A 14411-nucleotide genomic window follows, 5' to 3' on the forward strand; every position below is an offset into this window, starting at 1 on the left:
CCATCATCTTCGTCGTCGCGTTGTTGATCTCCACTGCGACTTGGCTCTCTCTCGTTTTCTCCGGTGCCCCTTAGCCCTTCCCTGCCCCTCAAACCCTCACTCAATCCCGCAATCGCAGCCTCTCACTCTCTTAACAACAATAGCAACGTCGTCTGGTTGGAAGAGAAGCTCCCCGAAAACAAAGTCGATCTTCCCTTGCCACCGATCATGATTTTCCGAGGACATATCACGATTTCGTTTGAGGTTGGGGCAGGCTTGGTTGGCTTGGGTGGTGGTTGGGTTACAAGAGGTGGTTGCTGGGGACTTTTGGTGGGTGTTGGTGTTGAGGATAAGGGAAAATAGAGGTTTAATTTTTATTTTAAAATTATTTTTCTTAATTTATATTTATGGACCGAATTGCCCCTTTAGAAGTAATGGAAGTTAAAAAAATTTGACAGAAATTGAGAACTGTCCTTGAATTGCTTCAAATTGAAACTATAGGGACAAAATTGACCAAATTGAAACTACAGGGACCAAAGTGGTAAAAGTGACAAACTATAGGGACTAAAAGTGACTTTTTGCCTAATAATAATCATCAATGGTAGTATGTAAATGGTAGTATGTAAGGGAGTAGTATGTAAATGGTAGTATGTAAGGGACTTGTAGCTCAACTGGTTAGTGACTTTGAAACAATTCTTGTAATTTGCTTTAAATTTTAAGTGGATGTTAACTTGATGTTGTGAAACTGAATTTAAAGTTTGTGTGAATCAACAAATGAATGAGTCGGCATTTTAATAACTCGTTTAGTTTTGGAATGAATCAACAAATTATCCCTCTTGGATGAAAATAGCGGCTGAAAACATGGTATAGGCCCGCAGGTTGTGTTTACGAGTTGAACCCGACCAAATAAAGTTGAGCAATTAGCTTGTAGGCATCTAAAATCCCAACGATACATCTAAGTGCAATTAGCTTGAGCATCATTTTCTGAATTTGCATCCCTTTTTCTTCACCGTGAATGGTTTACTTTCCTTGTCCCGCGTCAGTCTCCTTCACTTGTAAAGAATTCAATCTCGAATTCTCCTTAAACTGAACTTGATAACCCCTAGATGCATGCAAATAAATTCCTCAACTTGATATTCTTCGCACTTAGAACGTAGAAATATGAGCCCTAGAAAGATGAGACATGATGTATAGAGAACAACTCTATAGAAATCAAGCCATCTGCTTGTACAATCGACCAACGAAATAACAAATAGAAAGCATTCGCCAAAAATCACAGCTAATATGCTTCCAACTTTTCTGTAACATATTCCATCTGGCCTGAAACGAGTGTTCTCTCAAAGTTCGGGCATGCCCTTCCCTGTTTTAGCATCGTAAGTCTTCTCCAACACGACATCCATAGGCGTATCCTTGGGACCCGCTGCAACCAAAGTTTATCACGGAGAATCAGCATAAAATATGGTAAATGAAGATATCTTTTACAAGGAACATTACAGATCTCGGGACTTCTGATAAGTACCAACAGTAGGTCTTGGAGTAGTCCTTATCTTCAAGATCTCAGGACGAGGGATTATAGATCCAGATGCACCTAGTCCCCTAGATACTCGAACTTTTGTTCCATCCTCAAGATATTTAACCCCGACCTTAACAGGCTTCCTGCACCAAAAAAAATAAAAATTAATCACCACATTGGAATAGTAAGACAAAGAAGAACAAAACACCAATAGTTGTCGAAACATAATGTTAACAATACACGAATACCCTGTAACTGGATCAACAACTTGCACATTTGAGGCATGAAGAGGGGCTTCAACAGTAAAAATTCCACCTTCATGACCTTGGCCTTGCTTGATATGTTTCTTTACCTGCAAAGACAGAGTACTTGTTCAACATTGGAATAGCCACTGAACGTTTAAATGAATTATAATAAACTATAAGGGTCAAATACTATGAACATTAGAAGAGCTTTCAACCAATAAAGATGTTCGTCACAAATAACCAAACAGTTTATAGACAACCAACCATACACACTGACCCAATTCCGCTTATGCAAAAAAGGGAAAAAAATAAAGACCCGATTCTTAACAAGTTTTCTAAAAGCTACACTAAAGAATGAAAAAGAATAGAAAATTGTACAAAGATTGTAAGGCAAAATCAGATGGGAACATTATTCCAATAATACGGATAGACTGATACCAGATTTTTGCCTTCCACAATGACACGATTCTGAGAACGAATCACTCGCTTGATGATACCCGTCTCGCCCTTGTCTTTGCCCCTTGTTATCATCACCTGTAAATGAGATTGGAATAGTTCAGTTATAGATATAGATAGATAAATACGCAAAGAGGTCAAGATCTTCATCGCCCTCACATTATCTCCTCTGAGAACCTTCCAGTGCCTAATGAGTTTCTCAGCCGCTTTCCAACCCATTCCAAACAAAGACAGCTATCTGCAGAAGCCAATAACAAATATTAACACCAAAAGATGTTTATTTCAATTGCCGATTAGCATCACACTCACATAAAATCTAATAGCATAAGAAACAAGCACATTCAAATTCATTTCAGTTTCATAATAACTCTGTACGGATTCTCAACGCTCGAGGTAAAGGGATTTCTACTCCAGCGGCAGAAAATTCAATGCACCCTTGTCGCAGGTTAGATCTACCTGTTAAGGGCATAAAAGAAACTGAGGCAATTTTGGGCCCAACTAAAGACAAGCCCATTTCGAAATTCACAGCCCAATTTAACCCTCTTAGTGGTTTTTCCCCTGGGCCCAATCCTTTTCTGAAATCTAGATCTTTTAGTGAACCGGGCCCTACTTGTGGGATTGAAAAGAATAAGAATTCTGACTCCAAGCCTAGCAGCGGGTGTACGGCAGATAAGCTGAAATAAAAAACCAGATTCTTATCCAAATTCGGCAGAGCAAACGGAGAAGGAAGCAGGGGCTTTCGAACGGGACTGGCTCACATACATGACCGACTCTCTAGTGCATGTGATCCGATGCAGATCAGTTCCCTCCCCTCAAAGCCCATCGATGACAGAGAAGATGACGACGCTGTTTCATCGATCTGCCCGGAATCAATGGATTCAGTGGTCAAAATACCATCGTCTGAATCTGAATTCATTGATGAAATATCTTCGAACGAGGAGAAGAAAAATACAGATGCTTTTGACAACGAAGAAAGAATCCTTCATGAGTTGTTTGACATTCCAGATATAATCAGCGGTGCAAATGGGTATGTGGGAGGCGGCTTTCCTGCCAATACCCAGTCAGATGATCAGATGGGATTAGAAGATTATGAAGATGAAACTATTGTCCCAGAAACTATTCCAGAAGTACTGTACTACTCCAGAAAAAGAGGAAAACGAAGAGGCAAAAGACGTAAAGACACCTTACCTAAATCATTGTTGCACAAAATGGATATATCTTTGATGCCCCTAAAGAAGAACTTGGCTCATAGAAGACATGGCAAACTTTGTGTTTCCAACGGTGATTCGGGTTCGAGGGGCACTGGAAAAGGTAAAGAAAAGATAAGTAACTATACTTCTCATTAATGAAGATAATTAGCTGGAATATTCGAGGTCTGGGAAGTAGAAGGAAAAGATTACTTGTAAAAGAGCATCTACGAGAGATTCAAACCAGATATAGTAATTTTGCTGGAAACAAAAAAGGAGATTGTGGACAGACAACTGATGGCAAGTGATGGCACAAATTTTTGGGATAAACATTAATTTACTCTATATGACTAAAAACCCCAACACCTTTATTCAATTTTTAACAACAAGAGGAGAAGTTTTTTTTTTTTGGTCAAGAGGAGAAGTTAGGTACGAGTGAAAATGGGTTCTGAAAGGGAAGAATAAACCAAATAATAACTTCAATGGACAAAAATACCCTTAATTTGATGGAGCAATTAACATACTTGACAGATTGGGTCACATTGACGCATTTTGAAAGAATAAAAAGTTCAAAACCAAATTGAAAGTTAAGAGGACAAAGTGAAACATGGTCTATAAAATTTAGGGAGGATGTTGCTAAAATTTTCTTTTCGGGTGCATTTTGGTTCAGAGGCTTGGGGAGAACCAAACTTATAAAGTGAAAACTAAGAAAACCATGTTTGAGGAGATTTGTATCCAAGAGTTAATTGAAAATTGAAAATTTAGATTATGATATTACGAAGCATAATTTTTATGGTGTGTGATTGTATAATTTGTAGGTATTGAGAACTTCTTTGTCAATTTCGCCTAGGTCTATGAAATCTCATAACTGACTCTAATAAAACCGAATTTTAAAAAAATATACAAATTATGGTATAAACTACAAGAGGAGGATATTCTCACACATACTATCAAAGTGTCATAGGAATTTGAACATAAGATCATTGATTTACAAGTTAATGTCATTTTTCTTTGAGCCATAATTAAGGTGAAAAGTAAATATAAAAAGTGGCAAAATGAAAATGTTGTAGGCTGCTTTCAGTAGTCAGGTTTTTTTATTTATTTATTTATTTTTGCCAATTATTTTTTTAAATTTTATTTAATTCACCATTAAAAAAAAATTAAAACATGAGGCGGCCCATGCAGTGGGTACCAGGTCTTCATCCACCTTAATTCACACTCCTTGAAGTTGAAACAAACTCTCTCTCTCTCTCTCTCTTGTAATTTTGAATTGCAAGCAAAGAAAGCCCAAGCCAAACCTACCCAATCATCATCAAATATATTCACTCCTCAAACCCTAATCTCCACCTTCGTACACACAGCACGTATCCATGGAATTGGAAACCGAACATTCCCAGCTTCCTGAAGAAGACCCTAACAACAATTATCACGCCAATGTTGACACCTCCAGACCCTTCCGCTCCGTCAAAGAAGCCGTGGCCATCTTCGGCGACCGCCTCCTTCTTGGAGAAATGTACTCATCCCCCAAGCCTCATGGCAACAATATTGTCCAAACAGCTCCTTCATCGTCATGGAAGTTGTCGCCGATGCCGGCTAATTATAAAGTAAGCGAAGACGTTAGCAGTTATGGTGATGAGGAGGAGAATGCAGATGATAAAGTAGTTATGGAAACTCTTAAGAAGCTGGAGGCTGAGCTTGAGGAGACCAAGGTGGAGCTGAAGTTGCTGAAGGAGAGAGAGTCCGAAACCGAGGTGGCATTGGCCTCCTTGAACGCAGAGCTTCACAAGAACATGTCCAAGTTGGCTCAGGCTGAGGCAAATACTGCAGCAATGGCTAGCAATGTGCTGCACGAGGCTGCAAGATCATCGCCATTTACCGGTACCAGACATGGTTTGATGAGGGAGGAAGAGAAGAACAAGAGGGAGTGGATGATAAGGATGGAGGATTCTACCTCTTTGGCTCAGATATTGAGCATTGGCACTCAGAAAAATGGAGGAGGAAAAAGAGAAAAGAAAATAATGAAGAAGAAGCCTATTGTCCCTCTTGTGCAAGATTTTTTTTTCTGGAAAAAAGGATCTTCAACTCCTCTTCGTAATCTTTTTAATTCTTCTCCACAGCTCTACTATTGATGGTGAGAATATATGCGGTTTTCTTCGATATATTTCCTTTCCTTTGTATTTTTTCTCTTTGTTTTGTTTTAATTATTTTCTCCATCTAGAGTGGAAGAAAAAAGTTTTACGGAGAATGTCGTGTATTGTATATTAATCCTATATTTGGTATAATAGTGAATCTTTTTTTTTTTTTTTCCCGAAACTGAACCAGCTTGGGAATCATCTTCTAGGTTTTGCTCAAATTATTGTAGTTATTATAAATGGGAGCAGTTGAAGATTTATTCATAAAGTTAATTAATTGGGAGGAGAGAGGGTCGAAGAGGGGAGGAAGAAGAAGAGGGGTAAAGGGTTTGCCAATTAATTGGGAGGAGAGAGAGTAAATGGGAGCGGTTGAAGATTTATTCATAAAGTTAGTAAAAATATTTATCAATGACATATATATTGTTTCAGATGTCAAAAGAGTATTACTTCGTATTTTTGTACCATTATAATCCCGTACTACCGATATATTTTAGAGAATATATTATAAAATGCGTACAAGATGTATCACGTGACCGTACTACTGTAGTATTCTATAATCTCTCCCACCTTAGCTACAAAGACAACTTTGATTACGTATGGCATTAACATTATTTATTTCATATCCATGTTAGAGGTAGGAATGTAGAGAAGAGAGTCCCTCATTAAGAGTGGTGAGGAGGAGCAACTATATCCAAAGAAATATATACCCACATCATATATAATTAATTTTTAAGTTGACTCTGATGCGCAATTTGGCGCGCCAAAATCACGCCATTAGGCATCTGTGCGATGTACAATTGATGCCCGTCAGCGCTCAGGGAGTTGAAACTACCTCCAGCCTCAAAAATTAAATTAACCAACCAGCCGGCGAATTCCCCTTGGAGAAAAGCTCCTGCAATGCCAAATATTATTCCTACCATCACAACGGAGACAGGATTTGGGCAGACACAAGTTGCCAGGGCAACCCCAACTACTTCTCCCAGCAACAATCCACCGGCTGATGCTGCAATCACTACAGCTTTATGTGTTGCCTTTTCAAGTGGGTTCTCTGCTGTAAATATTTCCCATACCGTCAGGCCTGCAACAAAAAGGTTCACCGCAATGCCGGCAGCCCTAAAGCCCTTCAATAACCGGTTAAGGCCCCGTTTGGGATTGCTTTTTTTCGCCAAAAATCTGCTACACTTTAAAGTTAAGCAGTTTTAAAGTGTTTGGTAAAAAGAAAATATCCCGATTATTTTAAAAGCAATGGCCTTTTGACAGCAGCTTTTAAAAGCAAGCTCTGGGTTGCTTTTCAAAGCTACTTTCAAAAGAAGCAGAGATAAACATTTAATGAATTTTTTTAATTCCCAAAATACCATCATTCATTTTAAAAAATGACACCACCTCCACTTCCACATCCAACTCCACCACTTGCACCACCACATATTCACTACCTCCATAACCACCGTCGCCACCACCACCACCACATCCTCCTCCTCCTCATCCTCCACCACCACCACCACAACCACAACCTCCTCCACCACCCCCACCACCACCTCCTCCTTCACCTCTACCTCCACCTCCACAACCACCACAACCACCACCTCCTCCAAAACCAGAAGCATTAAGCCCCAAACCCAATTCTTCAAAGATTGAAACCTATGAATCTTATGAACAAAACCAATGGACTCTGAACCAGCAATAATGGAAACAAAATAAGACAAAGAAACAAGCAAACCTCCTTCGTGCATTTGGTTCAGGAATTTGCGATGTCGCTGATATCCACGATTGAAAACAGACAAAGACCACTTCAAATACAAACAGAGTCGTTCAATTGGTTGATGACCATGTTGTTCGCAGCATTCATAGGCTCTGTAATTTCAGGTGGCCTGAAAGCATCATCAGAAACAAGAAATTCACTCTTGCAATCAAGACCCACATGGATGGCGCCCTCAGAAATGGAGAAATATTTCAAGTGCTTCTCACTCCTGTGTTAACAGAAAGAAAAGAGGAGGAGAAATTCAGAGATATTAGAGAAAGAGAAATAGAGAAGACTAGAGAATTTCTGTCTTGTGATTTCAATCAACTGTCACTTACAAAGCATAGCCTACTCTTATGTAAACAGATTACAGAGAGGCATAACTGACTAACCACACAGTTTAGCTGTCTAACTAATACACGTGCTAAGTACCAGACTTGTAACAAACTTACTGACTTATTAATCATAGTTAACATACTAACCATAATTAACATCCTACAATCAAATCTGTCGTGAAAGCCAATGGCAGAATTGTGTGGCAGAGTCGATACACACTGCACCAAGATATCACGATGCAGGACAAGAAGAAGAAGAAACTGGTTTGCGTTGTGTCGGACTCGCTTGTTCTATTCAGCGATAGCTCTATTTTCTAGGGCTGCACACGGGTCGGGTTGGATCGATTATGGGCCCAAACCGCACACCGAACCGGGCCTTGTCGGCAGGCTCAAGTGCTAAACCGTGGACCTCTTATTTAGGCCCATTTTCGAGTTAAGTCGAAAACCGAATTGGGCGGGCTGGGTTGGTTCGGTTCGAGTATTTTTCGAGGCCCAACAGAAGCCACAATTGAAGGTTTGTTTTTTTTAAAAGTTTTCCAGGGCCATTCTGTTTTTTTGGTCAGATTTCAACAATTCAAGTTTTGACAGTTCCTGTATAGTTTTTCCAGTTTCTCCAACTCTGCATATCTAAAGTTTTCATCACTCAAATACTTAAAAAAAACTTTAAAACCATAGCAAATCATCATCCACCACACATCTCCAAACACAGAAATTATTATTACAGTCCATAGCAAATTGTGAGAGTAATCTCAATCACAATTTGCATATTTGCAAAGTTCAAAAGTAAATCCAAATAAAAACAAATAAATTTCCATTACACATACACATACAATTCCATGAGTTATTTCATATTCAAATCAGATTTGCACCTCTGCACAAAGAAAGAAAAAACAGTTAGTAAACATATGAATTTAATAGTAAACATAAGAAAAAACAGTTAGTAAACATATTAATAGTTGAAACAGGGATTTCAAATTCTCCTTCCATGAAATTAATAATACCCTACGAAAATGAAAATATTTAATGCTTCAATAACCAAAAACAATAAGCCAAAATACAGCAGCAACCAAAATACATATAGCAACTGAAACAGCAACAAAAATAAAAGTACAAAACAGCAACAAATACAAGTATAAACCAACAACAATTTTCAATGGTAATGCAGCTCTTATTCAAACAGCAACCAAAAATAAATATAGCAACCAAAACAACAACCAATCATACAAATTAAATTATTACTCAATATCTGCCAAATCACGTTATTGAATGATGCAATTCTTTCCAAAAATAACAAAAATACAGCAAAATAGTAAAATAAAACAGCAACAATTCCATACCAGAAATAAACACAGCCAGCAAGCCAATCTGGAAAAACTTTGCCTTCAAATCAATTCTGTCCAGAAAAAATATATATACAAAGTCAGAATATATAAATATAATTAACAGAAATCAACAAAAATCCCTAAATTTTGAATTAGGGTTTCAAAATATTATTACCTCAAACCAACAAAAATCGAGAGAGGGAGACCTTTGATGACTAAGAGAGAGCGGGTGAAAGAGAGCGATAGTTGCTGAGCGAGAGACAGAGAGAGCAAAACCGGCTGAGGGAGACGACAGTGAGAGCGACTAAGAGAGAGCCAGTGAGAGAGAGAATGAGTGACTGAGAGAGAGCGGATGACTGAGAGAGTGACTGAGAGGAAGAACGAACAGAGGCAGAGACGAGAGACTGAGAGAGGCAGAGGTGAGCGAGAGCGGTTGAGAGAGAGACTGAGTGACTTAGAGAGAGAGAGAGAGAGAGAGAGAGAGAGAGAGAGAGAGAGAGAGAGAGAGAGAGTGATAGTGGTTGAGATCGTGATTCGTGTGAAATCTGGAGAGAGTCTGAGAGAGTGAGAGGCTCAGAGGCTAGAGACTGAGAGAGGAAGAACGAAGAAGAAACATGAAAGAAATAGGCGGATTGAAAATTTTTTCGAAACCCTTGAAAATGTTTAGGGTTTCACTCCGGATCCGGTGTAGTAAGGAGTATGGAATGGCTTAGAATCGACGAATAATATGTTGACAAGTGTATTTTTTAAATAAAATAAATAAAAATAAAAATAGGCGGTCCGGTTCGATTTTCAGCGGTTTGAAGGCAAAAAAAATCGGTCCAACCCGATTCAGCGTCGGTTCGGCCGATTTTTTTGCTGGTTCTGTGATTTTTAAGTATAAAAACCGAACCAAACCACCTAAAGCGGTCTGGTTCGGGCGGTTCGGTCGGGTTTTCGGTAATAATGCCCACACCTACTATTTTCAGCCGCACTATATTAGAAGGGTGAGTGAGTCCTTTTTTAACTGTTTGGGCTATATAGTCTCATTTAAGTTAGTCCAGTCTTAAACCAAACATGGATTTTAGGTATTATTTTGTCCAGTCCAGTCTAGTGAGGCCTACCAAACAAGGCCTTAGTTCAGCCATGAATGATGTTTTAGTTGCGTCAAGTGTTTAGTTCCCACGAGGCCCACCCAGTACATAAAGCTTTCAAGTTTTTAGACCAAAGCCCTATATTCTACCAAATTCTGCAGCCCAAAGAAATTAAAAATTCGTTACTTCAATTATTTTTACAGGTTTGTTCCATTCTATTCTTATTATATGCATTCACCCAGTAAAATCATGTAATTGCAATATATTAAAATCATATAATTATAAATCCGGTTTAAATTCATTACATTAAAATCATGTAATTAAAATCTATTAAAATCTCAATTGAATACACCCCCCAAAACTATTCTTCACCCTTCTCCTGTGAGTCAAGCACAACACGACTCTATTTTTCAGTGGTGTTTTACTATTTCATTCTCTTTTAATTAAAATTGTGTGCTTTTAATTCTTTCTTTGACAAAGGACATATTCGGAGTTTTTGAATGTTTCACCGTTCTCTGTTTTTTGCTTTATATATATATATATATATATCACAATTAGAACCCAAAAAAATGGAGAATTTGAAAGAGAAAAAATGGATAAGAAAAAGGGAAAACTCTCTAAAAAAAATTTGGAACATTTATACTATGACTCCTTCGGTTACAATCCTGGATCTGCGTACGGCAGCTAGATTTTAATATATACATACAATTTCCACACAAACTACAAAAGAAAAGTGCGCTGCTAATTATTTTTTTCCCTTATATTCAACCGAAGGTACTAGGAAAAACCTCTCTTTAGTTTTTTCTTGGGAGATAATTTCATTAATTTTCTCCATTGTTTTCTATAAAGTTTGACAATGAGTAATTTCCCTAGCAAACTCTTTACTGGCTAGTAGCTAGCTAGCTACTCTTGTCAGCCTATAAGCTTCACATTAGTGATCAACAAATTGATTCAGAGAGGAAGAAGAAGAGATGATATAAGAGCAATGCCAACGTAGAAACAGAGAAGAAACAGAGTAGAAACAGAGAAGAAACAGAGGAGGAAGCAGAGGAACGCATGACATGATTTGCTAGTTCATATATTTCCTTATATACCCCTGGCCCTATCCTCCTATATAAATGCACTAGAATCACAGGGAGCAGATTCATCAATAAAGCAATGGCGGCTCGCTATGAGAAATGCCTTACAGAATCAGATACAGTGAGCAGATTTGCCTTTCCGATTTCATGGCTTAAGGTGCTGCCTCCCGTTGAACAAGGAAGCCATGAGGTCAATTTTCAGGTTACAGACGGGATCGGGTTTTTTTGGGAATTTTGCTGCTCCATTCGAGGGGCGAACCGGAACCCGGTTCTTCAGTCTGAGGGATGGCTCAAGTTTGTCAACTACAAAGGGCTAAAAGTTGGTGACAAGATCGTTCTTGATTCAGAGGCCAACGATTTCAAAGGAACCCAATTCAGAATTAGAGCACAAAAGTTGAACGAAGAGTGTGATCAGTGGCTTGATGTTTAGCTACTTGTGTATGAATTCATGTAAAGTTCTTCTACACTCAGAATATGATGTATGAGTGAATTAATGATGAATTTTATGTTTTAATTAATTACTTAATTATGATCTCCGGGAAGGCACCTTATGCATATTGAAATTTGTAAGCTATCTCGATTGATGTAATGGAAGCTTATTTCCTTTATATAAAAAAACAAATTATGATCTAATTTGGTTAAATTTATTGTATCTTTCGCTTTCAAATTAAGCCTTTCTTTGCCTGAAATAATGGATGAACTAATTTGGTCATGTACTAGTTGATTAACTAGCCGTCATGCAATGGTGGTTGATTAACTAATTTGGTCCTTGGTGGTGGTGGATCTGATCTGGTGGTGTTGTTGGCATACTATGTGCGGCTGCTCATGTGTTTTAGATCTAGGGTTTCTTTGTTTAATGTTTTATGGGCTTTTGTTGTTTATTTAGTTTTATATCTTTGGGCCTGTTTTATTTGTTGGTATTGGGCTGCATTTAATTTGAGCTTTCCTTTGTAATGTTTTCCTTTAATGAATAGAGTTCCCTGACCCCAAAAAAAAAAAAACAACTAGCTGTCATGATCATAAAGTATTAATTAATTAACAGTTAATTGACAAGTAAAAATTTAAAAGTAAACTACTTTTGCAATTTGTTATTGCAAGAGGCAGATCCACAAAGGCGCAAGTGCTTGACAAATACTTGAATATTAAGTTTGTAAAGAATATAATTCCTGCTTTTTATTCTTTTATCATATTCTCTGTCTATGACCAAAAAATATCATATTCTCTTTATTAATTGCATTTTGATTAAAAAATTAAAGTTAGGGAGAACACATTATGTACAACATTGTGTACCACCTCTCTAATAAAAATAGGTCTCACCAATATAAATAAGTCTCGCCTCTAATAAAAAGATGGTACATAATAGTAACATTGTGTACCACATCTCTAATAAAAATAGGTCTCACCAATATAAATAAGTCTCGCCTCTAATAAAAAGATGGTACATAATAGTAACATTGTGTACCACCTCTCTAATAAAAATAGGTCTCATCAATATAAGTAAGTCTCGCCTCTAATAAAAAGATGGTACATAATAGTAATACGGGTAGAATGTTTATTTTATGTGAAGTATTCGCTAGAGAAGTAGCATCCATCAAGCAAAATTTTCAAACATTTCAAGCTCCTATTCGTTATGTTGGGCACAACATCAATGCCATCTGCTTCCTCTGGGGATGAGCTAAGAAGCACGACATACCTACGTACCTACTGACAAAAAAGGAAAACAAAACATTCAGCCATATAAATTATAATGCATAAGACTCTCAGTTCAGCCATGAATGATGTTTTAGTTGCGTCAAGCGTTTAGTTCCCACGAGGCCCACCTAGTACATAAAGCTTTCAAGCTTTTAGACCAAAGCCCTATATTCTACCAAATTCTGCAGCCCAAAGAAATTAAAAATTCGTTACTTCAATTATTTTTACAGGTTTGTTCCACTCTATTCGTATTATATGCATTCACAAATCTTAAAGTTATATGTAGATGGTTGAAATTTTTTTTATTCCCCACATTGGACAAAATTATGGGTCCGCCACTGCTGAGAAGACACGACGGACCCAAGGGGTATCAATCTCAAAATAATAAAACTAGACGGGTTCATAATTCATTACTATAATAATAAAACTTCATGAGCCAACATTAATTGTAACCATGTTGTATTTTGGATGATATGTACCTGGATTTTAAATATTTATATAAAATTTAATACTCATCTAAATAATATGTATCTGAATAAAAATTTTGGGAAGCCCTACCCGTTTGGTAAACCATGAGAAAATCACTTATTGTTAAAAATTGTTGTGAGAGAAAGCTATAAGGGAAAGCAGCTAATGAGGTGCTTTCATTTTCTGATTATGCAGAAATTAGTTTTGAAGAGGCACTGAGTTTAATGATTATGCGGGAATTATTTTTTGATTATGCGAGAATTAGTACCAACAACACTTTTAACAAAAAGTTTACCAAACGCCAAACTGCTTTCTCTCACAGCTGATTTCTCTCACAGCAAATTTGACAGCGATTATTTTCACAGCACAGCAATGCCAAACTGGCCCTAAGAATATGGAGTTGGAAGAATTTCTTTTTGTATTTGGTTTATGCCAATATCAATTCTAAAAGCTTAAAAATTCAAACCATCACCAAATAATTGAAAGAAAGAAAATAATAAAACATATGAAAGGATCAAAAGAGAAGTGGCGAAGCTCCCTTCGTGTAAATCTCTAAAAATCCATCAAACGTCATGAGTTTAAAAAAAAATATTTATAATTGAAAAATTTATTAAAAAAGAGGATAAAATGATAAAAAAAAGTTGGTAATTTTATTTTTAATATTCAACGACACGAACAACATGCCATATAAAATGCAATGCATTATGAAATCAACAAGATCAAAAGATTGCTATTTGGTACGTAAGGGTTAGATTGTTCAACCAATGACAGAAAAACATGGTTATCAAGAAGTCTCTTATATGAAGTGAAGTGTTGCATATAAAGTCAATTAGTCAAGCATCTACAACTTCTCACATAATATCAAGTTTGGTTGGACACAAGATCCAAAGGATTGTGTGAGACAAGTGGAATGACATGCAAATGACCAAGTAAGGTGCATATACATGACAATGTATTCAGACTCCATAAAGCACACACGGATTTTGATGCTTACTGATTCTTCTAGCCATATGCCTTGGTTCACTCCTAAGAGTTTTGCACCTAGAGACTCACTTATAAGTAACTCTCAATTTTACACTATGCGCTTATGTGGTATGTATGATGCATGTAAGTGTAGTAGTATCTTCAACAGTTTCAGAATTCTAAAATAGGTGAGTCACGTAAGAAAAACTCTCTCTAACAACCACTTCAA

General features: G+C 37.3%; 2 protein-coding genes and 1 long non-coding RNA gene across 6 annotated transcripts; 1 reads left to right on the forward strand and 2 right to left on the reverse strand.

Annotated features, from left to right (window-relative positions):
* Positions 1-1086: 1086 nt before the first annotated feature.
* On the reverse strand, positions 1087-2700 carry LOC110765614 (uncharacterized). 4 transcript variants are annotated; one of them, XM_021968769.2, is made up of 6 exons: positions 2569-2700; positions 2353-2431; positions 2176-2271; positions 1741-1844; positions 1499-1635; positions 1087-1399 (listed from the first exon to the last, which is right to left on the reverse strand). In XM_021968769.2, exons 2-6 carry the CDS (start codon positions 2410-2412, stop codon positions 1317-1319), a joined length of 480 nt encoding a protein of 159 aa, XP_021824461.2. In that variant the 5' UTR covers positions 2413-2431; positions 2569-2700; the 3' UTR covers positions 1087-1316. The 4 variants fall into 4 exon arrangements, with proteins under 4 accessions (XP_021824461.2, XP_021824463.2, XP_088102888.1 ...); XM_021968771.2 differs by having other exon boundaries at positions 2562-2646; XM_088246762.1 differs by lacking the exon at positions 2569-2700 and adding an exon at positions 2503-2568.
* A 1982-nt stretch (positions 2701-4682) lies between these two features.
* On the forward strand, positions 4683-5804 carry LOC110765779 (WEB family protein). Its single transcript, XM_021969009.2, has one exon. The coding sequence runs from the start codon at positions 4751-4753 to the stop codon at positions 5507-5509; it is 759 nt and encodes a 252-aa protein (XP_021824701.1). The 5' UTR covers positions 4683-4750; the 3' UTR covers positions 5510-5804.
* A 2429-nt stretch (positions 5805-8233) lies between these two features.
* LOC110765635 (uncharacterized) lies at positions 8234-9550 on the reverse strand. Its single transcript, XR_002528053.2, has 3 exons — positions 9083-9550; positions 8923-8978; positions 8234-8456 (listed from the first exon to the last, which is right to left on the reverse strand). It is a non-coding gene; the product is annotated as an uncharacterized LOC110765635 (long non-coding RNA).
* Positions 9551-14411: the final 4861 nt, after the last annotated feature.

The sequence above is a fragment of the Prunus avium genome, chromosome 1 (genome assembly GCF_965620075.1).
Source record: "Prunus avium chromosome 1, drPruAviu1.hap1.1, whole genome shotgun sequence".
Lineage (NCBI taxonomy): Eukaryota > Viridiplantae > Streptophyta > Magnoliopsida > Rosales > Rosaceae > Prunus > Prunus avium.